The sequence below is a fragment of the Heterocephalus glaber genome, unplaced genomic scaffold (assembly GCF_053883595.1).
Source record: "Heterocephalus glaber isolate CG9 unplaced genomic scaffold, H.glaber_assembly_v1.0 deba00000768, whole genome shotgun sequence".
Taxonomy (NCBI): domain Eukaryota; kingdom Metazoa; phylum Chordata; class Mammalia; order Rodentia; family Bathyergidae; genus Heterocephalus; species Heterocephalus glaber.
Window position 1 is genome coordinate 3,424,448 of NW_028258162.1, and position 26,515 is coordinate 3,450,962.

At 38.1% G+C, this 26,515-nt stretch overlaps 1 protein-coding gene across 6 annotated transcripts in view; it reads left to right on the forward strand.

Moving 5' to 3' along the window:
* Pter (phosphotriesterase related) overlaps positions 1-26,515 on the forward strand; it is a 53,519-nt gene that overhangs the window by 11,390 nt on the left and 15,614 nt on the right. For 3 of the 6 annotated variants that reach the window (XM_087207091.1, XM_087207090.1, XM_021240446.2), the window contains exons 2-4: positions 15,129-15,278; positions 17,138-17,611; positions 18,888-19,153. In XM_087207091.1, the coding sequence (XP_087063217.1) occupies positions 17,180-17,611; positions 18,888-19,153 (698 nt within the window). In that variant the 5' untranslated portion in view covers positions 15,129-15,278; positions 17,138-17,179. The remainder of the gene's footprint in view (positions 1-15,128; positions 15,279-17,137; positions 17,612-18,887; positions 19,154-26,515) is intronic. The other 3 variants (XM_004859981.4, XM_004859979.4, XM_004859978.4) reach the window with 1 other exon arrangement.

The window sequence follows — 26,515 nt, forward strand, 5'->3', positions numbered from 1 at the left end:
TAACCCACTGCTGTGAGACCCAGGCCACTCGCAAGACCAGAATAATCCCTTCGTGAGGGTGATCACGACTCAGTCATGTCCCAAAGGCCCCACCTCTCTGAGGTCTCACCACTTCTCCCTGTGGTTCCTGTGGGACCTAAGCCTCACCGGAGTTACAGTAAGGACAGAGCATCTTCCACCCTGTTCTTGCTCCCTTCTTGAGTGGGGCTGTGGCTGTGCCTATGGTTGGTGTCCCTAGAGGCTTTTCTCCCCCAGAATTAGTGAATAAAAGACGCTGGCCAGAAAGAATCCTAGTGAGATGCACCCTATTTCTGCTACGCAGTCATGATTATCACCTGTAACCTTTTACTTATTAACCCTTTCTTGCTCAGGAAAACCTAGTTTGGTTGTTCTTACCCCTAGGTAATGGCATTGACTTCGGAGTACTTTGTTTATCGTAAGAGTATTCATTATGTTTACTTAAATGCTGTAGATAATTTGTTGTAAACCTCATTAAACTGTAAACTCCTTGAAGACAAGAAGCAAGTCTGCTTTTTCTTTCAATACCACAGAGAGGGACTGACCCAATTTATTACTAGGGTGTGAATGCAAAGCAAACAAACAAAGAGAAAAACCCAAACCGTAATATGTTAGGAAAGGATATCTGTTCAGTTAAGGTGATGAGGGGCTCTGTCCTGACCGTGGTGCAGAATGCAGTGACCTTTTCCAAAGTTGAAATGCCTCGATGCTAAACATCGCTTTCTTCTTAAGCTCTTCTATCACAACAATTCGGCTCCATCGCAATTAATCTTATATGGTAATGCAATGACAATTAGATGATTTCTCTGGAGAATCTGTACTAATACTATTAAAATGCTCTTACAATGTCAAAATGATTGCAGTGAAAGCATGTGGGGATTGTGCTTATGTGATTATGATATCATAGTGATGGGCGATTACCATAGGAAACTACTAATTCAGCCCTGCAGGGACTTGCATTATGAAGCCATTATAACATGAGATTATAATGACACAATAGCATGGATGCACATTCGTGATGTGAAAACCAAAAGCAATTAGAATGCAAGTAGTATTTCCATTAAATTGTAATTAAACACTGAAAGCAATGCTTGTTTAAATTTGAGACAGAGACATACAATTCAGAAATGAAAACAGTAGGTTTAAAAAAAATGCGTGCTGAGTATATGCTGAGAAATGGTTGGAAATCATTTACAACTCGCTCTTTAGTATTTACTAGGAGGAAAAGCTCACACCAGACTGGCTTCCATAGACAAGTAGCATTGAGACTAGTACCAAGCATTGGATCCAATTCCCATTCCTATCGTAACTACTAACATTTCCAGCCTTCCTGTTTCATTTTCAATGTGGACATCATAGTACCTTATTTCCTTTAATAGAAGAGACCAAAAGAAATTATTTTTTCCATAAAAAGTAACATTTTTACATACATCGTAACGAATCCATGTTAAAACAGATAAGTACAAAAAAGAAAACTCACATCAAATCCAGGGCCTCATGCATGCTGGGCAAGTGCTCTACACTGAGCTACACCTCAGTCCTTAGCCTATTTTCTATACATAGTGTATCATCATTTTGTTCAAAATTTTGCATTCTACACCACTTTTAACACCTACTTATTGGTTCTTCCCACCCTTTCCAGTTGCAAGATCTATTTCTTATCTAAGAGAATACAGTTGATAAGTTTTTATTGGCTCTTTAAAGGTCAGCTCAAGCTGGACAATTTTGTATGTCACCTGGAAAACTATATTTTACTATTAGGGAAAAATATTTGGCAGGGTTTCTGCTCTGCATGGATCAGTTACAGGATGAAACTATAGTAAATTCCGCAGGTCTTAGTAGCAACAGTAGAGGCCCTGAGTACTGCTCTCTGGTTAGGGTTCAGTGGTTTCTTTGAGAAATCAGAGTTATCGTTGGTTCCCAACTGATAATTATTGCATGGCTTAGATAAACATAAAGATAGTTTATAAAATAAGATGCTTTCTTAGCTTATGAAAAAAACTAAGAAAATCTAGGAGCTCCAGAACTTGTTAGATATATGGCGCCATTAACTTGTTCAGATGTTTTAAGGACACACAGTAGCTCATGTGTACTCTTTCCTAGTTATGACTCAAAGTGGTTATTGCTTCTTGGTTTAAATATAGTTGAGATGGGTTTTTGTTATTAAGCATTTAGTTTGCACTTAGCTATGCTCTACCCTTTAGGGTTATTTTTATTATCACTTCTTGTAGCAACTGAATTAAGTAGGTTAGTCTAAATTACCAGAGTCCATATTTTTATAATTAAGAAAAGGAAAACACTGTGTACTCTGATGGCTTGCTTCATGTCATCCAGTAAAACGGGGTTGGGTCAGGTTTTTTGTTGTGGATTATCATAGCCTCTCTTTTAGGCCAATAAGTAATGTTATCTGCTGAGTAATTAATACTTCCATGTCAGGGGAGAACATGGTAACTAATTGTGATCTTCATAGTAATCATCTACATGGCTTGACAAAGGCCAACAAGTTGGAAGACTAGGTTCTAGTGTAAGTTCCTGGACATTCAAAAGATCAAGGATTTCAGTTATAACATCCAAAAATTAAGAAATTAAGTTAAATGATCCCCATTGTCTCATCCAATTCAAAAAGTCTAAGATCAAATAGCATTTAGCATTAAATTAAACAAGTATTTTCACTATACATATATAGGTACACTTTAATATTTAAATTAAACCATTTAATGTTTTATTTACTTTAAGGCCACTAGTCTTAATTCAAAACCATACCTTACTTGGATAGCATTTAATAACTGGGTGTTTTGGGAGTAGATTTGTGATTTGACAGAATGTATTTTTTCGTCAGGCAACTTACTGGAGTTACTAATGTTGCAGATATAAATCAAATCCAAAACAGATTTAAACTATAGTCAATTGGTATGCAGGCAATATTACAAAAGTATAGTTAGTAACTATCAATATTTCTACTTGCTAATTGTATAAATATATAGCTAAACAGTTGTATTGAATAATACTTTAAAATACACTTTTCCATGAATTCTTAAGCAAGTAATAGCCATGACTGAGGTACCAAATTAAACTATAGTGATAGACAAAGATTTCTGTATGTATCAGTGTACCTTGTTTTGTGTTTTGTTTTTTGTTTTTTGGTACCGGGGATCGAACTCGGGACCTTGCGCGTGCGAAGCAGGTGACGGAACCACTGAGCTAAATCCCCAGCCCAGTATACCTTGTTCTTAATGTGAAAAATATATAAGTGATTAAATTCCTTTCATCTTTTACATATATTATATATATATAGGTTAGTTAATTAGAAATTTGTTATTTGATGGTAGATATTTTCCTTAATTTTGTAAGGCTTTGTCCCTAGTGAGTATAGAAGTCCATTTCCAGCCATCTCAGACTGGAAAGAGTAATTATTGCTGTAAAACCACATAGTTATTACAAATTTGCCCTTGATCCCTTTGTAGTAAATTAGCTTTTGGGAGTAGAAATGACCTATACCTTACTGGTAGTACATCAAATACTGGTATTTCCCAAAAATAGGTGTCTGTATCAGGCACCATGCTCTTGTAAGTCTAGGCAAAAATTCATTACCTTGAGTTCTTTCGTGGACCCATTAATAAAGCCTGTTTCTAAACCAGTCTTTTTCCAATGTGAGATTTGACCACTTTTCAAACTTTTTTGAGTGTTTTCATGGCTATGATAACGATAATCTAAACAATTTAGGCACATCCTGGATTGCTGCATTGCTTTTACAACCAAATACTCTTATAAAGTTTCATTTTGCACCTATATTTCTCTTGAAGACCATGATGATACCAAATTATCAGCTAAAATAACAGAATCTATCTTTTTTTAATACTCTTTTGCTAAACTGAAGACTCTGTCTCTCTGGGAACCATAAGTATATTTCTGGGGAACCATAAGTATATTTCTGGGGACATTTGAAAGTACTTGGATCAAGAGAGTAATGTCATAGTGTGATAAAGTGGTTAGGGCCCTTTCATTTCCTTTCGTAGAAATGGAGTTGGTTTATAAACTAGATCATATATGAAAGTTGCATGTATGTTTGTTTTTCCAAATCTGGTTTTAGGGTCTATAGCACTATGCTAAGGGAAGTACCAAGACTCAAAACTTGTTCAGTCTTCTAGTTTGTATTGGTCCATTTCCCATTGCTATTACAAAATACCTGCTGCTTAGTACTTCATAAAGAAAAGGACTTTGTTTAGCTCCCAGTTGTAGAGGTTTAACACTATGGCACCAGCATCTTCTTAGTTCCATGAGAGGGCTCTGGCTGTCACACAGTGGCAAGTAGCATAATGACAGGAGTATGAGAGAGAGAGAGAGAGAGAGAGAAACCACATGGCAAGATAGGGACCTGGAGAGATTGGGGTCAGGCTTGTTCTTTTATAGCAACCCTCTTGTGGGAACTAACCAAGGTCCCAGGAGAGCTAGGTCAGTTCCTTCCAAGGACAGCACTTCCAAAGAGCCAGTTACTTTTCACATCATCTCTGACATCACCATTCTGAAGAGCAAGCTTTCAACACGTGTCCCTTTGAGGACACAATCAAACTATGGTCTTTTCAGCCATTGTAGCCTTATGATTTTACTGTGTCTTCAGCCCTACTCCTAGCATTAATTCTTTTAGACTACTAATCACTCACCTCTTTGAAGCTAAAGGAAACATGGGGATATAGGGAGAGAAATACTGATATGCTAGTTAATTGAAGCTAATGGACTACATATCATGATACATTGGGATTCATGCCTCGTGTTCTTTCATAATAAAAAGGCAGGGCTGGGGTATAGCTTGCTGGTGCAGCACTGGAGGCCCTGGGTTCAGTCCCCAGCACCACACACACACACACACACACACGAGAAAGAAAGTACAAAGTGGTGTGTATTTCTTTGGGCCACATATATGTGTTGTTCGACTCTCAGAGGAGAAGCCTCTGAGGTCATGGTGGTTATGCTATTTTTAAAGGCCTCCCAGGAGATGTTTCTACAGCCTACAGCAGTATCTTCTGCCTCTAGCCAAAATGGAATACAGCACCTTAGCCCGGTCCGAATAATAACCCCATTTCCTCATTGGAGAAATGGGAACAATAATACTAAAAGTGGATTTCATCTCAAAGTATATCCTGTGATCTGCTGTTGGATCCTTTTTGGTGACTCACCATCTGCGGATCCCTTGCCTACTTCTCCTGGACATTAGGAGATTTAATTAAAGTGTGTAGAGTGTCTTAAGCTCTTCAGGGAAACATCCAGCATTCTTACTGTAAATAATAAAATCTCTTGAAGGAAATGAAACGAGCAATATAGAAAATGGGCTTTGATATGGGTAGGGTTTTATGAAGACACATTTATTCCTGCAACATTACATTAATAATGGTCACCACTACTGTAGGTTTAAGAGTTCAGAGTTCAATTACTGTGAACTTTCTAACTGTTCCAAGTATTCTGCTTTAATTTTTCCCATCAGTTAATAGCACATTTTAGGGGTCAGTTAAGTATTCTAGTCATGCTGCTTTCAGTCACCTTTTTAACCAGTTTTGTTTTCAGATGACAATTACAACACTTTTGTATGTTGCAAGATGAAAAGAGAGAGTTCTCATCCAAGCTTGCCTTTCCCCTGAAATGTAGTCCTGCTCTTCAGAACCCTAAGGAACAAGGAAATTTGCTTCCGTTTACTAATCATCTTTCTAGCTGCCTATCTTTACACAAACCCCCTACACTCTGCATTGTCCATTTAATTATTATCCTAATCCAGGTCTCAGGCTGGGATTTAGCTCAGTGGTGCCACCATCTGCCTTGAAAGCATAAAGTACTGAGTTCGATCCCCAGTACCAAACCAAAAAAAAAAACCACAGGGAGGGGGTTTGAATACAGGTCTCGCTCTTTGTGACCACATGCCCATGTGTTAAGACTTTTTACATTAGACCAGATGTGCACACCTATGTACAAACTCCTATTGGCTGTTTACAAGTCCTGAAGGGTGTTCTTAATAACATGCCACCTCCCTCAGGAAGCCTTCTTAGTTCCTCCAGTATTGTGAATATTTCCAGACCTACCGTAAAAGTCTTGCTTTGTGCCCCCTTCCTAACATTCACTGCACTCTGCTTTGTAACCAAAGTATCCCGTGACTATATGAAACTTATCAGTCCCTCTTGAATATTCCCAATATGCCAAACACTGTGTTGAGGACTTTTCAGCTTGTTTTATGGTATAGATCTAAAATGTCCCCAAAAAGTCTAGTGTGTTCAGAGTTGGGCTTTTGGAAGATGATTAGGTCATGGGAGCATTATACTCATCATCAGTAGATTAATCGATTCATAAGTTCCTAGCTAAATATTCTTTTAGGAGGTGGGGCCTAGTTTGAGATGGGTCACTAGGGTGTACCATTGGTGTGCATATCTCTTCCTGTGGCCATATTTCTTTGCTTCTGGCCATCACAAGGTGAACAGCTTCCTTCTGCCATGTTTGTGCCTTGGAGCCAGCTGACCATGGACTTTGACCTCTCAAACCATGAGCCAAAATAAACCTCTCCTCTTTAAGTTGTGGGAGTCAGGTATTTTATCCCAGCAATGGGAAATCTGACCAATCCAGCCTCCTAGGAACAAGACTGTTTCTTTCTCATCCTTGTTTTCTCAATATCTTCCTTGGATATAGTACATCCTTAGTAAATATTTGCTACATTGAACTGAAATGTTTTCAGATGAACTTTGTGGGTTCCTAGAAGGCTGGCTTCCTTGAATTTCCTTCTCATACCCCAATACCCTAAAGGCCCAAACTGTTCCCTCTGATCTGTAAGTTACAGCAGGTTTTTTTAGTGTTGCAAGAAAAATAGGAAGTCAAATGTGTGTGAAGAGGACAAAATACTAATGAAAACATCAGCTTGCTTGTACCTAAAATGACATTCCATCGGGGTACACTGAAAGGGGGATAGCACAGAACCAAAGATCTGCTGTCTGGTATAGCAGAAGTTTATTGAGTAGCGGCTTCTCATAGCTCTTTGTTGGTACCCACACCTCAGAGCACGGAAACAATTAAAGTGATGCCAAATAAGATCTAGTTAAAAATCTAACTCAACTTCCCTTTTTATCAAGCATGGCGTAGTGTTTCTCAAATAGGTATCAGAAGATAAGTCACCAGGGCAAGCAATATGGACTACAATCAGCCTGGAAAACTCTCTTGTGCTCCTTAAAATGACTCACAGACCTTTTGCCTGCATAACTCCCATTTTTTACATCAAACTAGATCTGACCACTTAAAAACACATAGCTGGTACTGGGTCTTTTTAAGTCTGAATTAGCTGAGCAGAGTAGCAAAACTGAAGACTTGTTAAAAGTTAGTGTGCCTATGTGGTCTTCAAACTAAAGGAGCTGAGAAGATTTTTCTGGGAAGTTGGTTGTGTAACAGAATCACAAAGGCTTTCTGGGATTCAATGAATATTATTTTTAAAATAAATTGACTTAAAAATAAATTAGAGTGGATGATCTGTACCTTTAAAACATTAGCCTAAAACCATTATCCAGTTTTACTCCTTCCCAAGGAATAGCGGTAGCCATGAATCACCTGCTGTAATTTTCCCAGGTATTTATAGTTTTCTGAATTACAGTTAACTCCCACTAATTCAGATAGGAAATGTCTTGGAAGATGAAGTCACTTGCGGTTATTTTTATATGCTCAAAATTCTTGCTCTTGTTTAGTAAGAGAAAGTTTAAAAATGTTTTCCTGTGTGAAACTCTATTGGGCATAGAAGAATAAGCTAAAAAGGCATGTTTAGGGTTTTCTGAGAGCTTGGAGTGTGAAGATATAGGAAAGTTAGGGGGGAAAAATCATGGCTTCAAAAAATCCATAGCCCAGGGCTGGGGATTTAGCTCAGTGGTTCTACTGCCTGCCTTCTAAGCACAAGGACCAGAGTTCAATCCCCAGTTCCCCCAAAAAAAAACCCAAAAAACAAAACAGAAAAAAATCCATAGCCCAAAATCTTTCAGGAAAACAATTTCCATGATTTTTTGTTCTGTGGTACTGGGGATTGAACTCATGGCCTTCACACTGAGCTATATCCCCAGCTCTTTTTATTTATTTAATTTTTTTAAATTCTTGAGACAGGGCCTTGCTAAATTACTAAATTGCCCAGGCTGCCTCAGCCTCCCAGAGGGCTGGGATGCCAGGGTGGCATCATCACAACCAGCTTGATGCATTTTAATAATTTTTAGCTGTTTGATTTAGGCAAACAAGGTGATATTCCATAAAAGGAGTATGCTATGATCTCACAATACTCTATTGTCCAAACATTAAATGAATATTCTGGGAAAATATTTGGCCCTTTGCTAACAACCATTAACCTGTATGGACCATGGATTTATGTTTGTTTTTTTTTCTGGTCCTGATTAGGCTTCTATAATATATAGGGGTTTTGCTCCTGCTTTAATTATTTGTTTTCTTATGTCATTACATGTTTCATTTGTGCAAGTCACTGGCAGAATAAGTCGGAAACAAAAATAAGCAAACATACAAATGTTAATTGAGTACTTATATGTGCCAGGCACTGCAGAGAGCTGAGAACTAAGTGACAGATGAGATGGACTTGCCCTCAGACAGCTCAAAGTCTGAGAGACATAAAACAGAGGAAGTGGATTTTCAGAGGTAAGATTAGGGTGCTATAAGAATCCAGCACCTTATCCACCTTGAACGATAAAGAAGAACATGAAGGAAAAGCTCTAACTAGAAACGATTCCTGAAGGCCAGGTAGAAGTTAGCTTTGGCAGGAGAAGGGCCAGGGAGGCAGAGTGAGAGTGAGTTGGATGTACATGCTGGGACCCAGGGGCAGCCACCCCTCCCAAGACCCTGTCAGGTGAGCTGTGGGATTCAGGCCACGGGGGCAGTAAAGCCAGGGTCCTAGCAGGCTTTACCTTTGACCTGTTTCTAAAGGCTGGACGAGTTCTCGGTATTCGTGTCTGCATTTCATGAAGGGCACTATGTGTAGGTTTGGTAAGGTGGGTAGGAAAGCCAGGAAGATCATCGAAAGCTCTCACGCTATACCCTCTGTGAGTTGATGGGGTCCCATTGGGGCAGTGATTAGCAGGTGAAGAGGAGAGGGGCTGAGTTAAAGAGCAGTTACAGCCGAGGGATTTATCGGACTTAGAAACTGGGTGGACCCAAGTGAGGCAGGAGTCCTAGATGACATCCAAGTCTGTCTGTCTGTCTGTCTCTTTCCTTACATCGGCATTTGTAGATGCGATATCAGAGAGAATGTAGACATTTAAATTGTAAGGACTAAACAGGATGACCCGTGTAAGCTGCCAGAGCTGCAACTGGCATATGATAATCATTCGATAAATTTGCCATTATTGTCACCGCAGGCTACGTGGGTTTGATGAATCTTAACAACCATCTATGAAGGGCTATTCATAATCCACAGTTGGCCGTTTTTAAACAGACTCCAGTTTAAATCGCAACTTTCCAGCCCTGTGACAAGTTTATTACATTTTCTTGGTGGCAGTTTCTTCATGCAGCATCAAGCTAGTAGCATTTGTGAAAATTGAAGACTAGAGATGTAAAGTGCTTCAAGTGTCACCTTGCATATAGTAGGAACTCAAGAAATGATAGCTTACTAAATGAATAAACTCCATCATTATTGGTTTCTGGCCTCCAAATGAGGATGGAGCATTCTCTCCTTTGTGTCTCCCATAGACCTGCCCCGCCTAATACAACATCTTACATTTAATAGATGCTAAATAAATATTTATTTAATCTCTCACAACTTTTATTTCATCTTTATTCTTGATTTTCTGCTAATCTATGCAGGCTGCTCATCATCCTTACAAAAGGATTTTTTTGTGGTTCTACACTGACATGGTTTACCTTAACTTGAAATTTCTTTTGCTTGATTCCTCTTTTTCACTTACAAATAACTGATGACCCACACTCCTAATTCCAGCCACTTTCCACCAAGAAGGCTCCTTGAAAACCCCCATCTTCAGTCCTAACCCCACACAAGATTGTACTCAAGTGGTAGCTTTGTTCTTCCTTGATTGTGATGAAAATTACTCAGCACCCTAACCTTTGCCAAAATTGTGTTTGGGCTCCAAGACTTCTGCCTGGAGGCCAGCACTTCAAGGTCATTCCACTGAGGACTTGCTCAAACAGCCTGAACTTAATTCAAGTGAACCACAGCCACTGACAAGCCATGTAATTTAATGAAATATATGCACGAGAAACAATATCAAATCCCTGGCAAGACTGGCAATTAGCAACATTGTGATAATAAGATTTCAAAGTAGCTCTTGAGTTCATATATCTTTGCCTGCTTGTGTGCTTTAGTTGAAAGATTCAAGATCTATATTCAGTTATTTTAGATGTGACATTAGTATAGGCATCTGATGGGGTACCTAGGTAACAGTGATCTTGTTCCATGTCACTCCCTTGCATTGATGATAAATATAACACACAAACATAAAAACTGAAGAAATATATAATTGTAACAAAGATAAAAGTCCTTGCTCCTTCTACCACCCAAAAGTAAACATAACATCTTATGTCTAGTCATCAGGTTTTACATGTATTATGCATTAGTTTATCACCCTTAAAGTACTTTTGTATTTTACAGTTCACCTACGAGCATCTTTTATATCATTAAATATTCTTTGAAAATATGATGTTCATTGTTACGTAATTTTCCATCATATATGGAAACATTCAGTCCATACCATCTTCCTTAAACTGGAGGTTTAAACAATAATTGTATTATCTCCCACCACTCCATTAAGGGCTGGTCACACTGCTGAAGTATGTGCACTCACTTGGGGTCTTTGGCTGAACTAGAACATCAAAGATGGCTCACTCACTCATCTGCCACCTACACAGGTGCAGTTACAAGGCTGAGCTCAGCGGGAGCCTTGGATGGCTGGGGACCCCACCCACTCCGTGTAGTCACAGGGAGAATAGCCAGACTTCTTACACCGAAGCTCAAGTTTCCTCAAAGCATAAATGCAGAAGCTCCTTCCAAGGATTTAGGTCCCAAAAGGCATCATATCACTTTGGCTATGTTCTTTTGGCTAAAATGAGTCACAGGCCAGCTCAAGATCAGTGTGGAAGGGGGCTACAGAAGGATGTGAATGTTGGAAGCCATGTTCACTGAAGGCCATCTTTGGAGACTGACTAACACACTGTATTAAGTGCATTCGTTTAAAAAGGCATTTCCAGTTCCAGTAACCCACGGATAATGAGGACCCCCTGGAGCTGTAATCACTTTGGTGGGCATTTCCAAAAGCCTAATGAGTTCTGATGTCAATCGCCACAGCCAATCTGCTTTTAACAATCACAGGCCTCCAGTGCAGGAATTCGTTTATAGGCAAATTAGAGCCTCAGTTTGATTCATAAACTTCAACCCCTTATTGTTAGTTTTTTAAAAGAACAAGTTTAGCCTCATTTGTCTAAGGATTCTAAGCAAATATTTGGAAAATAATTCAAAGTTTGGTGTATAATAATAATTCCAAGCATTCGAATGATGCTTTATAACTTAAATAGTGCTTTTAGGAATCATCCTATTTGCTTTCCATCTCAAATCTTATGCAGGAGTTCAGGCAGATATTATTCTAATGTTTAGGTGAGGAAACCAACTTATCTGAAACTTTTAAATTTTTCACAGTCCTTTGAGGAAACAATGGAGCCAAGACTCCAAGGTCCAGGTTCTTTCAAACCATCCGTCCCTCCTGGAATTCACTTTAAAAATTTGAAGAACCTGAAACTGAAATTTATAACCCCCATTATATGTATTTGTATGTATATCTTCATGGACATATAAAATACCTATTTTGCTTCATCGACAGTGATCTACAGAAAGCTGATAAAATTTATTTCTGTTGAGTTAAAGGATATCACAGAAGCATGCCTGTAATCGGGAAGTTGATTTAACCTCTGCATTTCACACATGGAAAAATAGGCTCACAGGGGTTAAATCCCTTGCCCAAAGTGACACAGCTATTTAGTGCAAGAGCCAAGAGCTCTTGACTCTGAAAACACTGTTCTTCCCACTAGAACTGGCTTTTAGCCCTGAGGATGCAGCTTGGTGGTAGAGTGATTACCCAGCATGCATAAGGCTCTGACTCCAATCCCCAATACTGCCCAGAAAAAAATAAAATAAAATCATGGACTTTAAATGTAACTGTAGAAGAATATAGATATTTTAAATGTTTCAGACATTAACTTCTGGTTTGGCAGGAATTAAAAGTAACAAAAAATGTTAAGTTCTTTGATGACCAAATACAGTTAAGAAACAGCTGTACAATTTGCTGAAAATGCTGCTGTTTCTGGGGGACAAACTATTACTAGGAGTCCAAGAGACAGAAAATCCCATTTGTAAAAAGCTGAGGTCTAGCTTCAGTGTGGAGAATTTTCTGTGAAGGAAAAGACTTTTGGAAATTTTAACTTGGTATATATCTTGCTCTCAGACAAACACATTTGGTGAAATCAAGAAAATATTTCAGACATTGTCACACCCTTGAGTGTGGCGCCTTCTTCTAAGGAGAAAGTCTGAAATGAGACATACAGTGTTATGTAAATGTCAGTTATTCCAAGTGTTTGCACAGTACTACTGCATCATGCCAAGGCTAAAGTCTTATGATAGTAAGTAGTGAGTAATGTGTTTTGACCTAAGTGGAGATACAGTTTTTCCTTCCTTTCTCCTCCTCTCTCTTTCCCATTGTGGTCTTCCTTCCCTCTTTCTCTTTTTTCTCTTTTAACAGGAACATGTTTTCAGTTGATTGATCAAACAGGTTTAAAAAAAAAAAAAAAAAAAAAAAACTTCAAGAAGCCAGTAGTGCTAGTTACCAAAATCGACAGTGTGAGAAAGACTTCAAGAGTTGACCAGATGGCCCATATTTGTTTGAACTGAAAAGTCAATTAAGCCACAAACTGAATCCATTCAGTCCAGCAGCTTGATGGGTTTTGTGGCTTTAATATCCCCAGATTGTCTGTCTATTTCTTAGTCAAATGAAAAAAAAAAAAAAAGCTTGGGAATGAAACCCACCATTTTCCTCTGAGTTTAAATTGTATCTTGAGCAGTTTTATTTTATTTATGTCACAGTTTGAAGAACTTGTGGAGTCCCTCTATTGTTCTGTGTACTGATGTGGTTGGATTTCTTTCTCTTTATTCCGGCATGGTTATTGATTTTTTGACAGTGTTTAATATTAAAAGTTATAAATCTGCATGCCATGGAACTGTTTTGCCATAAATATCTGGGGAAATGAAAAAGTGGTGATGAGGAGAGCCCCCCAGTGTGGTCATTCTTCAGCCACCAGACTCTCACTCTTGGGGAGAAGATGTGTCGCAGGTTTGAACCTGCATGATGGAAGTATTCAAACAAGCTTTTAAAAATGTTTCACAGTTTTAAAAATATTTTTGTCACAAATCAAATGTCAGCTTTAAGGGCTGTGTTTATGGAGTCCTGCTGCACTGTGTGATGTAACACATAAAAAAAAAAAAAAAAAGAAGGGCTGATATATTTGGGCCATTTATTTGAAGGATACTTTTTTAGTACCAGCAAGTCAGCAAGTCCAGTTAGAAAGTCCCATCTGCTCTTCCTCTTACTGCCTCTGCTTTCTTGCTATCTTCCCTGATGTCATCTTACACCAAGCCACTGCCTGATTTTTATCAGGATTGTAGCAATGCCCTTCTGGGCTCTTTGCAGGAACAGTTCGCTTCCCTTTCCCCCCTTCCCCACATGACTTCTGGAACACTCACTTCATATCTTCTCCCGCATAAAACCCTGAATTGCCTTTGCATGTGTTATCAGCGGGGGGTTATTCAGGGAAATAAATGAGTGAAATAGAACAAGTTAAAGGAGAAGTTGGAGAAGTATACTGAAAATGCACTAAAACTCAATTTGCAGATTTGCACATTGCATCTAAAATTGCAAGACTATTCCGTCAACCAGCTGTAGGACCAGTGCAGTAGCATCGGGGCAGGGAAAGAGCCTGTGTCTGCAGAGAGAGGATGGTGTATGTGTGTAGTGCATGTAGAAGAAATCCCACCCACTACATGTGAAATATTCAGAGATCTGGAGTCCTTCCATTGCAACATGAAATGCAACTAAGAAGAATATTCCACTTAGGTTGACAGAATTATCTTAAGCGTAATGGCTAGGGAGGAATAACTGGCAAAATCTCCGTGAAACTGATGTAAAAGTGCCTCCAACTCACCCCCTTCCCACCAAATCTTCAAGAATTAGAGAAATCTTCTATATATTTTGTAAAAGTTAACTTACCCATGCATTTTTTTAAAATAGGCAAATCCTACTTAGTGGTCTCTGGTTTCCAATTGCATGGTAGTAGTATTGTTCTGCTTCTGATTTTCTTCCTCTTATCCACTTTTTAAATGTTCTTTGCATTCTAGACTCATCGGGATTAAAGGGTTGTGTCCTTTGGCTAGGCTCTGTGAATAACTGCGGACTCTCCTCTCAGACTATTCCATTTCCCTTGTGAAGTACAACAGAGCTTTGGGCAACTGCTCATCGCTCCAGCTCTCCCTTTTCCCACTAGCTTCTGTGTAGGATTCGCAATACCAAAGCTTCCTGTAGATGTTCTGGAAGGTGCCAGAAGCTACCTCTTGCACCACCGGTCACTTCTGTCTGCACAGCTATAGTTCATGACTTCCCTCTTCCTAGCTGTGTGAATTCTCTACATTTTGAAAAGAGAGCAACTTCCAGGCTGAATATAGGCAGAAGCGGGCTCCTCAGCAGTACAGCAACCATGAATTCCAGATGCATACTTCCCCCCACCCAAAGATGCATTCCAGTTTAAAGCTGCGTTGGCTACAGTTTGTTCTTTAATCTTTCCTTATCCTTGAGTGTCAGTTACATTGAGTGTGATCCTGGGAGGAGCCAAACTGCTCTATGTGTGAGCATCAGAGGAATCTCCCAAAAAGGGTGGCATTTCTTAAGTGATTTTTGCTTTTTTACGGAAAGACTCAGAGCTTGTGAGCTTGAAACATACCACATTGCTCTTTCAAATGTAAATCAATTAAATATGAAGTTTGGCACTTTTCTAGTAAAAGTGATAATGTTTTATCAATTTATTCTAATTTCTGCCTATCTGTGACTTTCCAGAACACATCTGTAACACTGTCAGCTGGAAGGAAGGAAATAGCAAATTGAACCATACAGAGGATTGGATCTGTTTAATTATTAAGGGTGCTGTGGTTCCATCAACTGAAAGAATAAAATACATCCTCTGTGCTCCCAGTAAGAAGGAATAAGGTATTGGACAGCGAGTGCCTAGATGCCCTGGGTAGGGACCGATGGTGCAGAGATTCTCTGAGAAGGAACCGCCTTCTTTCCTTGTGGCCACCATGTGAACAGCCTACCTGTAGGAAGCTCAACTTGCAGAACAGCACTTTCAAACAAAATGCAGTGATATTGGCCACCAGTACCAATATCCTCTGACAAAAATCAATATCGGTCACTTCTGTGGGCCAGTATTTCTCAAACACCTGAATTCAGGATAACTGCTTTGGCTGGATATAAATTGGTGTATAATCTCCTAACACTCTTTCTTAACCTCTGATCTTATGTTCACTTGGTCCCTTGAGTGCACTATATGTACTACAAACTTCCATCGCTCCCCCAAATCATCTCCTTGCTGATCAACCACTTCCTGTGAAAGGAAATGACCCAGGAAGTACAAAATAATTCTTAGCACTAGCACTAGTTTTAGAACAAAATTACTATTTGTTGAGCAGGGGCTGTGTACAAAATATTTTTACCCATATTATCACATGCAATGCTTAGGACAACTTTTGAAATGTACATTGTTATCTTAATTTACTTTTTAAGAAAACAAATTCTTAAGAGTGTCGCGTTGTCAAAAAGATACGGGGGAAAATAATGATTTCAGAATGTCTTGTGCAAGAACAATTTGAGAATTTCAAAAGGTGCTCTTTTCTTCTCAGTTCCTGGTCATTTTTTCCCATCATCCTCTGACCACATTTGCTGATCCCCAGTGTAGAACTTCCGGGCAGTGGTTTTGGTCTTGGGCAGGTGGGTGTTTGAAATCACCACTTTCAACAGCCTTTTTCTTTATCAGCCACACCTCTTCACTTAGGGAATGTGCTTGTAACGCACAAGTGCTAAAATTGGAGTTCTTGCTGCCCATCATAGAATTTTGGTGAATACTTCATTTGTGTTACAAATGAAAGTTTATAAAGGATAAAGAGGTCCTTGCTCTTTTTAGAGACAGCAATTTCAATTTCAATAGCATCACAGTTGCTTTCATTATGGCTTAAGAATTTCTGCCTTTAAGTACCTTTTTGCAGTGTTCCTTTCTATGTGCCCTGGACAATAAACCATCTTAAGTGGGGGGCTTTGTTCTTGTTGTTGTTGTTTTTTCATTATGAAACTTAGATGTGCTCCTCCCATCCCAGTTGTTTTAGGGACTTCCGTGAAACCATGCAGTTTGGAGATCTCATCTTTTGTTTCTTTATAACTCCAATTTCTGGCACATAGGGACCTTCAACAGAAGTTTGTTCACCTGGATCGCAAATGAATGGTGGAATAATTCGTAGCCCCTATAGATTTAAGTCAGCTAAAAAAATTGCTGAAACAGTACTGATACATGACTGGTTTTGGTGTTCTTGATTATGAAAAATTTTTTAAGGATTACTATTGAATTATCCAAGAAAGTATAGCTATAACTAATGAGTGAAAATCAGATGAAATTTAAATGAGAACTGAACATTAATGAAATATTTCTGGTGGATGAGATTAGGACTTAATCAGGTAGAGGAGTCCCCGTGGAAGTGGTGGGGGACACATAATACTGTACATGTCACTCAAAACTGGGTAGGGACAGACTCTGCCTGAAAGATTGGTAAGTGAGGCCATGGCTCTAGTTCTGTGGATTCTCTTTCTGACACAGGTACACATTCACAGCCTCCCACCCCTTATAGACAGCATGTATGATGTGATGTGTTAAATTTTATTTTTCTTTTTTCTTTTTTATTATTTTGGTACTGGGGATTGAACTCAGGACCTTGCGCTTGCTTGCAAGGCAGGCAGTGGAACCACTGAGCTAAATCCCTGGCCCTTAAATTTTCTGATTATAGTTCTCTTTTTTCCAGAAAACACTCCTTTTAGAGCACATCCTGGTGGTACCATCAGAAATGTCTTTCCTAAGTGGAAAAGTGCAAACTGTTCTGGGCCTTGTGGATCCAAGCAAACTGGGCCGGACCCTGACCCATGAGCATTTGACAATGACCTTTGATTGCAATTACTACCCACCTCCTCCATGCCATGAAGTCACCTCTAAGGAGCCTATCCTGATGAAGAACTTATTTTGGATTCAGCAAAACCCTTACTCCCATAAAGAGAACCTTCAGTTGCATCAGGAGACAGCAGCCATAAAGGAAGAGTTGTTGTATTTCAAAGCCAAGGGTGGGGGCGCTGTGGTGGAGAACACAACCACTGGCATCTGCAGGGATGTGCAGACCTTGAAGTGGCTGGCAGAGCAGACTGGAGTCCATGTCATAGCAGGGGCTGGATTTTATGTGGGTGCAACTCATTCTTCAGAGACCAGAGCCATGTCAGTAGAGCAGGTAAAAAGTCCCAAGTTCTTCGACAATATTTGTGTATAAATTCAGAATAACCTAAATCTTGGAGATGCCATTGGCTCAGAAGGAGCTGAAAGTACAGAAAGTCGCTAGCCTCAAAGATATCTGCCAGTTGGGATCCAAATTAGTGACATTTCACATCCTAAAGAAGCAATGTTACGGAAGGAGAGCTGGATGCACCGGTTGCCGCTGGTGAATTGATTTGCATATACCGTATCGGTGTCCAGTAGTGATGCCCCCAATTATTTGTAGCCCTCACTTTTCCATCATAAACTTCAGCTATGCAGCTGTGATATTTCCCCTCTGGATTTTATCATAACCAGCAATGAAAACTCACCAGGGGGTGAAATTTGGCATGCAGAGACTGGACACTTTTGCAAATACGTTTTCTTTTTGTATGAAATGGGAAGGGTGAAAGAAAATCTATTCTCTTGTTTTTGTTTTCATTTTTTAAATAATATGATCTTAATAAAGAATGGGCAGAAGGAAGTAAAACTTTCATGGACAAAAAGAAAGAACAAGCAGCAAAGCTTTTTCACATGTGTATGCTCTCTTCCAAACACGTGTGTGTATTTGTGTGTATTTATACATTCACGTACATATTCCTGTGTACTCTTTATGGCCTGTTTGACAGGCACAGAATGTCACTTGACATCTTTACAAAGGATCAGTTAAAGTTTAAAATGATTTGTATTTAAAACTATTATTTTTTCATCAAGATTGTAAAAAATATTTAAGTTATTTGAAGACAAAGCTAATTAGCAAGCATTAAAAATTTGTCAGACCACTCTTAGCAGTTAATATACAATTAAGCCACAGTGTATAATGTTGGTATTGTGTGCTGTGAATTTTCTATGCCATGTAGGACAAAGGACTGAATAAATAAGGGAGACTTAAAGAATTACTTGATACAGCTGACAGAGATTCAGAGGCATTCATCGATGCTACTCCGAGATTAAGTTATAGTTTTGTTTTTTTTTTTCTCAAGCGCAATCTATGCTCAGAAATTCACTTTTTCCTCCTGGAACTTCCTAGACTTCAGACATTAATGAATCTTGAATCTCAAATAACTTGTTGAATTTGGTACCGAGAACTGAACTCAGAACCTTGCGCTTGTGAGGCAGGGGGCGGAACCACTGAGCTAAATCCCTGGCCCTCAAACACGCTTTTAAAACAATGCATGACTAAATGAATGAATTCGTTCATTTATCATGATGAATTCCACAGTCTATAAAATATGTTCCTTCTCACTCCTCCTTAGCTTACTGAGGTCCTTACTAAAGAAATTCTCCATGGAGCCGATGGGACCACTATCAAGTGCGGTGTTATTGGAGAAATCGGTTGCTCCTGGCCTTTGACCGAGAGTGAAAGAAAGGTTCTCCAGGCAACAGCGCATGCCCAGGAGCAGCTTGGCTGCCCTGTTATTGTCCATCCTGGACAGAGTCCGAGTGCACCATTTCAGATTATCCGAGCACTGCAAGAAGCAGGTGCAGACATCTCGAAAACAGTTATGTCCCACCTTGACAGGTAAGCAGGCTCTCTTGCCGATTGGTGCAAACCACCGTATGATGAATGGATAGTCAAATTTTAAAATCATCAAAAATCAGGTCAATTAATCACGTAGGGACACTCACTCGCTACCTGGAAGGTAGTACTTACAACTAGCATAAATACAAGTTAATGCTGCCGTTTTTGTGAGGGATGGAAACATGCTGTGAACTCTTGGGTAGCTGCAGCTGAGTTGCAAACCATGTGTTTGTGGGTGTGCCCATAATCCCAGCTACTTGAGAGGCTGAAGCAGGAGGATCACCAGAGCCTAACGTAGGTCATCCTGGGTAACACGGGGAGACCTTCATCTCAGAATGAAGACAAATATAAAGAAATGAAATAGTACGTTTGACCGTCCATATTGTTAAATTTTCTAAACGTTTCATAGATTCTTAAGAACATCGTTAGGCAGTGTGGACTGCCAGTATATGTAGCATATTTAATAAATATGATGTTTGTTGCTGGGTTTGTTCCAACAAACCCCGATGAGAGAGACGGATGAAAACACAAGGGACAAAGAACATCTGTGTGGGGAGGTCAGGGGCGTCACGGGATGAAACCTGGAAATGAGGTCACCTCCCAGTTCTACTGAGAAACAAAGGGATTGTGTCCTGCTGAACACAGGTGCATATTTTACTTTATTTAATAAGTTTATTGGTACATTTTAGGTGTGCATTATGGTCATGGTCATCGGGAATTTGTATCTGTACATTATATATCTTGGTTTTTGTTTTTTTCCGTTCCCCTTCCCTCCCTTCCACTCCTATTTACAAAAGCTTTGTTTCTGTTTTTTCCTTCTTTTCTCATATTTTTTTCTTTCTTTCCTTTCCCTCATTCCCCTCCCCGCTTCCCTTTCCCCTTTGGACCTTTTCTTCCTGTTTCACAATATCTATTATACATGTCTGTTCTCATTTACACTTTCAGTTTCTCACACCAGAGAAATAATACAATATTTAAACATGTGTGTCTGATTTATTTCACTTAAGAGTGCAGTCTCAAAGTGCATCCATTTACCTAGAAATGTCTCAAGTTTATCCTTCTTTATGACAGAGTAGCACTCTGTTATATATATATATACTCTATTATATATTGTATATATTATACTCTATTATATATAATGTATATTATATATAAAATATATACCATAATATAGTAATGTATAATAAATAATAACACCTATTATATAATATATAGTTATATAATAATCACATATTAATTATATAATAATATAATAAATTAAATTATTTAAATTATTAAAAATAAAATAAATATTATATTAAATAAATTAAAATTTTAAAATAAATTAAATTACTAAAATAGTAAATGTGTTATTAAATTATTTATATTTATTATATAATAAATATATAATAAATTTATTATCAAATTTAAATTATTAAAATAGATTAAAGTGTTAAAATTAATAAATTAAATAATGTATAATAATTATATATTATATATTATATAATACACTCTATAGTTATATATTATATAAATATATAATATATAATATAAATATATATAATATATATTAATTTTCTTTATTCATCAGTTGATGGGCATTTGGGCTGTTTCCAAGATTTAGCTATTACAAACTGTGCTACTATAAACATGAGTATACATGTATTGCTATGATATGATGCTTTTAATTCTTTCCGGAATATAACAAGAAGGGAAATACCTGGGTGGAATGGGACCTCTAAGCCTAGCTCTTTGAGGTATCTCCATATTAATTTCCACAGTGGTTACACCAGTCTGCACTCCCACCAGCAATGGAGAAGGATTCCTTTCTCCCCACACCTCTGCCAGCATTTGTTATTGGTTGATTTCTTGATAGCAGCCATTCTTTCTGGGGTGTGGTGGAATCTCAGTATTGTTTTCATCTGCATCTCTAGAATGACCAGTGATGTTGAACATTTTTTCATATGTTTATTTGATGTTTTTACTTCCTTGTCTGAGAAATGTCTGTTCACTTCAGATGCCCATTTTGGGGTTGGGTATTTAAATTTGGGAGGTCTGATTTTTTAGTTTCTTATATATTCTAGACAGTAGACCTTTGTCTGAGGAACAGCTGGTAAATTTTTTTTCCCACATTGTTGGTTATCTCTTCACTCTGTTGGTGGTTTCCCTTGTGGTGCAGAAGCTTTTTTAATAAGATGAGATCTCAGTTGTTGATTCTTTGTGCTAGTTTCCGTGCACCTCAGGTTTTGTTCATAAAGTCTTTTCTTATGCCAATGTCTTCTAGCGTTCTACCTAACCTATCTTCTAGCAGGTTTAGTGTTTCTGTTATAATATTTGTTATCCATTTCAATTTCAGGTTAGTGCATAGTGAGAGATATGGGTCTAGTTTTAATCTTCAGCAAGTTGAAACTCAGTTTTTCCAGCACCATTTATTAAAGAGGCTACCCATCCTCCAGTGAGGGTGTTTGGCTCCTTTGTCAAAGATGAGGTGGCTGAATGTTTCCTGAGTTGTTTCTGCATCTTCTAATCTGTTCCATTGATCCTTGGGTTTGTTTCTTTGCTAGTACCATGCTGTTTTTATTACAGTAGCTTTTTAGTATAGTTTCAATTGGGGATCGGGATGCCCCCTGCCTTGTCTTTGTTGCCTAGAATTGCTTTTGTTGTTCTACACAGGTGTATATTTTAGATTAGAAAGGCATGATGACAATTATACCAAATTGTTAACTTCATCAAATTGTTCCCAGGATATTTCTCCTTATTTCACCAGCAAGATTTGCTTCTGCCTGAGCTGGTAGAATGCCTTATCTTCAAGTTGTTCCAACTCCTCAGGGTCAGCAGTTTTTTGTGCCCTGAGACAACTTGAGCAGGCATTAACCCATTGGGTGCCACAAAGAACTCCACACTTTTAAATCATTTTAAATTATGTTATACATACAAAAGAATAAAACCATAATGCACATTGTTAAATTTTCAAAATGTTTCTTAGATTCTTGAAAACATTGTTAGGCAATTAAATGTCTTCTGTGTCTATTAGTCTATAATTGTTGATGTTGCTTAAATATTCTATATGCCTACTGATTTTTGGGCTACTTGACATACTGACTACCAAGAGACTACATAACGTCTACTGTGATGGATTTTTATTTCCTTATACATATGTCAACTTCTGGTATATTTTGAAGCTATATTAATTACTGCATATATATAAATTTTTACGTCTTTCTGTTGACTTGCTTTATGTCCAGCAATTCAAGTCATGCTTTTTATTTCAACGACTATTATGTCTGCTATTGTTGTAAAAGTATATTTTTTGTGTTAGCATTACACTTACATTCCCCTCTTCCCCCGATTGTGTTTTTTACCTTTCAGAGTCTTCATGGTCTAGATGTGTCTTAATGCAACGAGCAAGTTTCTGATTGGAGTGCTTACCTATTGAGATATGCCTCATTCCTTAAATGGAAAATTCAGTTTATTTACATTGAGTATGTTTGCTAGCAGGATTTTTCTAGTGCTTTTGTCAGAGTTATTGTTATCTCTTCTTGATTTCTTTCTTTTTGGGGGGGGGCGGGTACTGGGGATCAAACTTGGGACCTTGCTCTTGCGAGGCAGATGGCAGAACCACTGAGCTACATCCCTGGCCCCAATTCTTGATTTCTTTTTAATAATTATTTTCTCTCATTCTATTTTTGCCTTTTTGGAAGGTAATATACATTATTTCTAGTCTCTAATGGTTATAATGAAAAACTTAATATATATAACTTATAAAAATTTAAATCTAAAAAGTATTTTTGCCATTTTTCATAGTAATACAATCATCATAGAATTCTCCAATTCTATTTACTATCTAGGTCATACACTATTCTTTCCAGAACTTTGAGTTTACCTTATTGTTTTGATCCCAGTGATTAGACATTATTTTATTGTTATAAAACATATCAACATCTGTTCAGTTTAACCTTTCTGTTTGCTATTTTCTTTATTCACTGTTTTGTCTTGCATCCTAAGTCTTCATTCTGGGTTTTTTTCCCTAAGATACATTTAAATTTCCTTCCGTGAAGGTCTGTGTTAAAATGTTTAGCTGTTGCTTGTCTAGAAATGTCCTTATTCCTTTATTTGTAATAGGTAATTTCATAGAATTTCTTAATTTAAATAGATAATTCTGTTTAATTATTTTTCTAAACTATTCAAAGGCATTCCATTTTCAAATAACATATATTGTTATGTTGATAAGTCAGCTGAAACTAGTTATCCTCCCTTTAATGAATTTTGCTTTTCGTTCTGGATACTTTTAACATCATTTTTTCTGCTATTCTGCATTTTTACTATAATACAATTTAGTATGAATTTGTCTTTATTGTATGCTTCCCACCCTTGGGATTCCTGATTATGAGGATGTGTCAGTCTTTCATTGTTTCTTGAAAACCTCGGCCATTGTCCCTCCAAGCCTTCCTTCACTTAAGCTAGAAAACCCCGAGCTCACTGCTATAGTATATATTGCACCTATATTATGGATTGTCAGGGATTCTGATGCCTGAAAAAGAAGTACATGGAACTATGAGCATTTCTATGGGAAGGCAACTGGGGAAAATGGCTTTAGACAAGGTAGTGCATTTGGAAAGACCAAATAAAGTAACAGGAAAAGATAACCAGGGTGGCAGATGCAAGCTGTGTTATCCCTTTGAGCTGGACCCAGCAGCCTTTCCCAGATTCTGGGGTCTGCCAGGCCTTGCACCAACCCGGCCTGTGCTGAAAGGGCAAGGACATCAGCTCTTTACAGCTGGCACAACTCACAAAAGGGTCTGGGTTTTGTGCAAGAAAATGTAAATGACACACACAAAAAAAGAGCATCCTGCAAGCAAGGCCTCTGAAACAATCCCCCAGCCAAGCAGAACTGCACTTCATTCCTCCCAGCTTGGCCTTTTGGGTGTAGAGAAGAGGGTGCTGAAGCCCCGCACTGTTGTGGTTGTGAAGAGAGAAGCTTGGGAGTAGGAGGAAGCTCTGCCCACAGCTCCTTTCAGGGCACCAGGGCTCCCCAGCAGGACGAACCCTCAGCCTGGCTTCCTGCAGAATCAGTTCATTTTTCCCCTTCAAAGTAATATTTCTGTCCTTTTTATTTTTTATTTTTCTCAGGACCTTGCACTTGGGAGGCAGGCTAGGCGCCACTGAGCTAAATCCCCAGCCCCACCGCGCTATTAAGGAAGCTGTAAATAGTTTTAAGATAAGAAAATTCATTCATTACCGAAGAAAGCTGAGTAAAACACCATGGCTGGTGGATATTTGGGTACGATTTACTAATTAAACTTTTGAGCTTCTTGGAGGGGCAACAGACAGGTGCCCCACCTAAGTTGTTTTTGTTTTGTTTTGTTCTGTTTTTGGATGTCCGTTTAATAAGCCAATGGGCTTTGATGGATATCCAGAGCCCAGAGTCTGATTAGGGGCACAATAATTAAGTGTAGGAAAATAGTGCATTGCTCTCTTTGAAAACTGTTCCTGTGGAAAGTAAAGGAATCAGACCCAAGGCTATCTGGAAAACAAAAAGGGAAAAATCAGAGAGTGGGCCAACCACACATTTTATTCTCTGATCATTTATTTTATTCTCTGATCATTCAACCCACATTGGCCCAGCTCTTGGAAGGATACAATTTTGACACTTTTTTCCCATGCTCTTAATTTAATGAATTAAGAATTAAACAATGTAAAAGTGGAATATCACTTCATTCATTTAACAAATTTTTGAATGACTAATTACCTTGCACACTGGGTCGTAGCCACAAGAATATCATGCTCTTGTCCACAAAATGATTATTTGATTATAATTATGGCAACTTTCAGCTTTAAGACTGCCTTTGAAAAGCCACAAAAATAATTATGCAGTTTCCTTGGATCTGTATAATTTTAATTTCTGTGAATACTAGTGAATTAATGTGATATCATTCAAAAATAATTCCAAGCAAATGTTTGGCAAATGGAAATTGAACAAAGCATCTTTATGTCATTAAATAGTATGGTAGCATTTTTTAAACAGTAATTGGGATGTTGTACAGATGCAGTGGTTTATAACATTTAGAGTCTTATGAATATGGCATTGTATCTTAACAGTTCACTGTTAGGCTTATGTATATCCATGCGTTATCTATGTGATGTCTGCAATGAATTGATAATAATGAGTGTGCATTGTATACTATGCATATAATATGTAGTAAAAACAACTTATTTCAGTCATTTTGCCTCAGATTCAACCAGAGTGAGAAATTAAGGAAACTAGTTCAGGCAATGAAGGAGAGGCCTAATAAGCAAGTGAGAAATTTTCATAGAAAATATTTACTAGTAACACTTCCTGTTTCCAGTTACCAATGTCCACTGACATGTTCTCTGCTTTTACTACCACAGAAGATAAAAAGAAACATATAAGAAAATCTAGATTCTCTTAAACATGTCATTATGGCCACTTCATGTATATGTGGATACAGAAAAGAAATTTTCCATAAAAATATACAACATTTTGCCAAGAATACTCACTGACACAAACCTTGAATTCATTTGAGGTTGAAATAATGTAATGACCTTGGCAACAGCTGTGGTATTCTTTCTTTAGTGCCGTGTAGATTTGACGTCTGTGGGGCACAAGAGAGAGGTGGGGACAGAGTCAGCTTGCCTGGCTTCAAGTTCTGACACCAGCACTGTGAGTACTTGGTCTGGGACTTTCAAAGCAACAAAACCTTCCAAGTGGGCTTGCTCATATGCCGAAGGGGTTAGTAAAAATTATTTTTAACCGTTAAAGTATTACATGCAAATTCCCTTCCCTATTATTACTTACTATGGATTTCCTCTTAATGTGGAATTTACTCAAAAAGAAAAAGAGAGAATGAGGAATAAAAAGAGACAGAGAAAGAAAGAGAGACAGAGACAAAGAGCGAAAGAAAGTGGGCAAACCATTGGTAAAGTGAAATTCAGCAGAACTTCTTCATATACCCAAGTAGTGCCTAATAAAATGCAATTACATTACGATGGGAATCGATATTTGTTGAGCATCCCAAATTGCACTCTTTAACAAAGACATCATAGGATGACCAGACCTTCCAATGTGAAGGCAAAAATCACTGGTCATGTTACTCTACTCCCTGAAACCTTCTACTAGTAAGTTTTTTTCTAAAGCAATTTTTCACGACCCTGACACCATTCTCATGAAATGTGACATTTTAACAAATAGGATTGCCGTGTCTATGAGATTTATCTTTACTTTCCACAGTACCATCATTCCCTGAACTGTGGATCACCCTACATGAAAACGCAACCTCTTTTATGCTGTGTGGCAGCTGGAAAGTTCATATGGTAAAAAGCTCTCCCTAGGATGTATAAACTGTGATATGTATTTTAAAATAA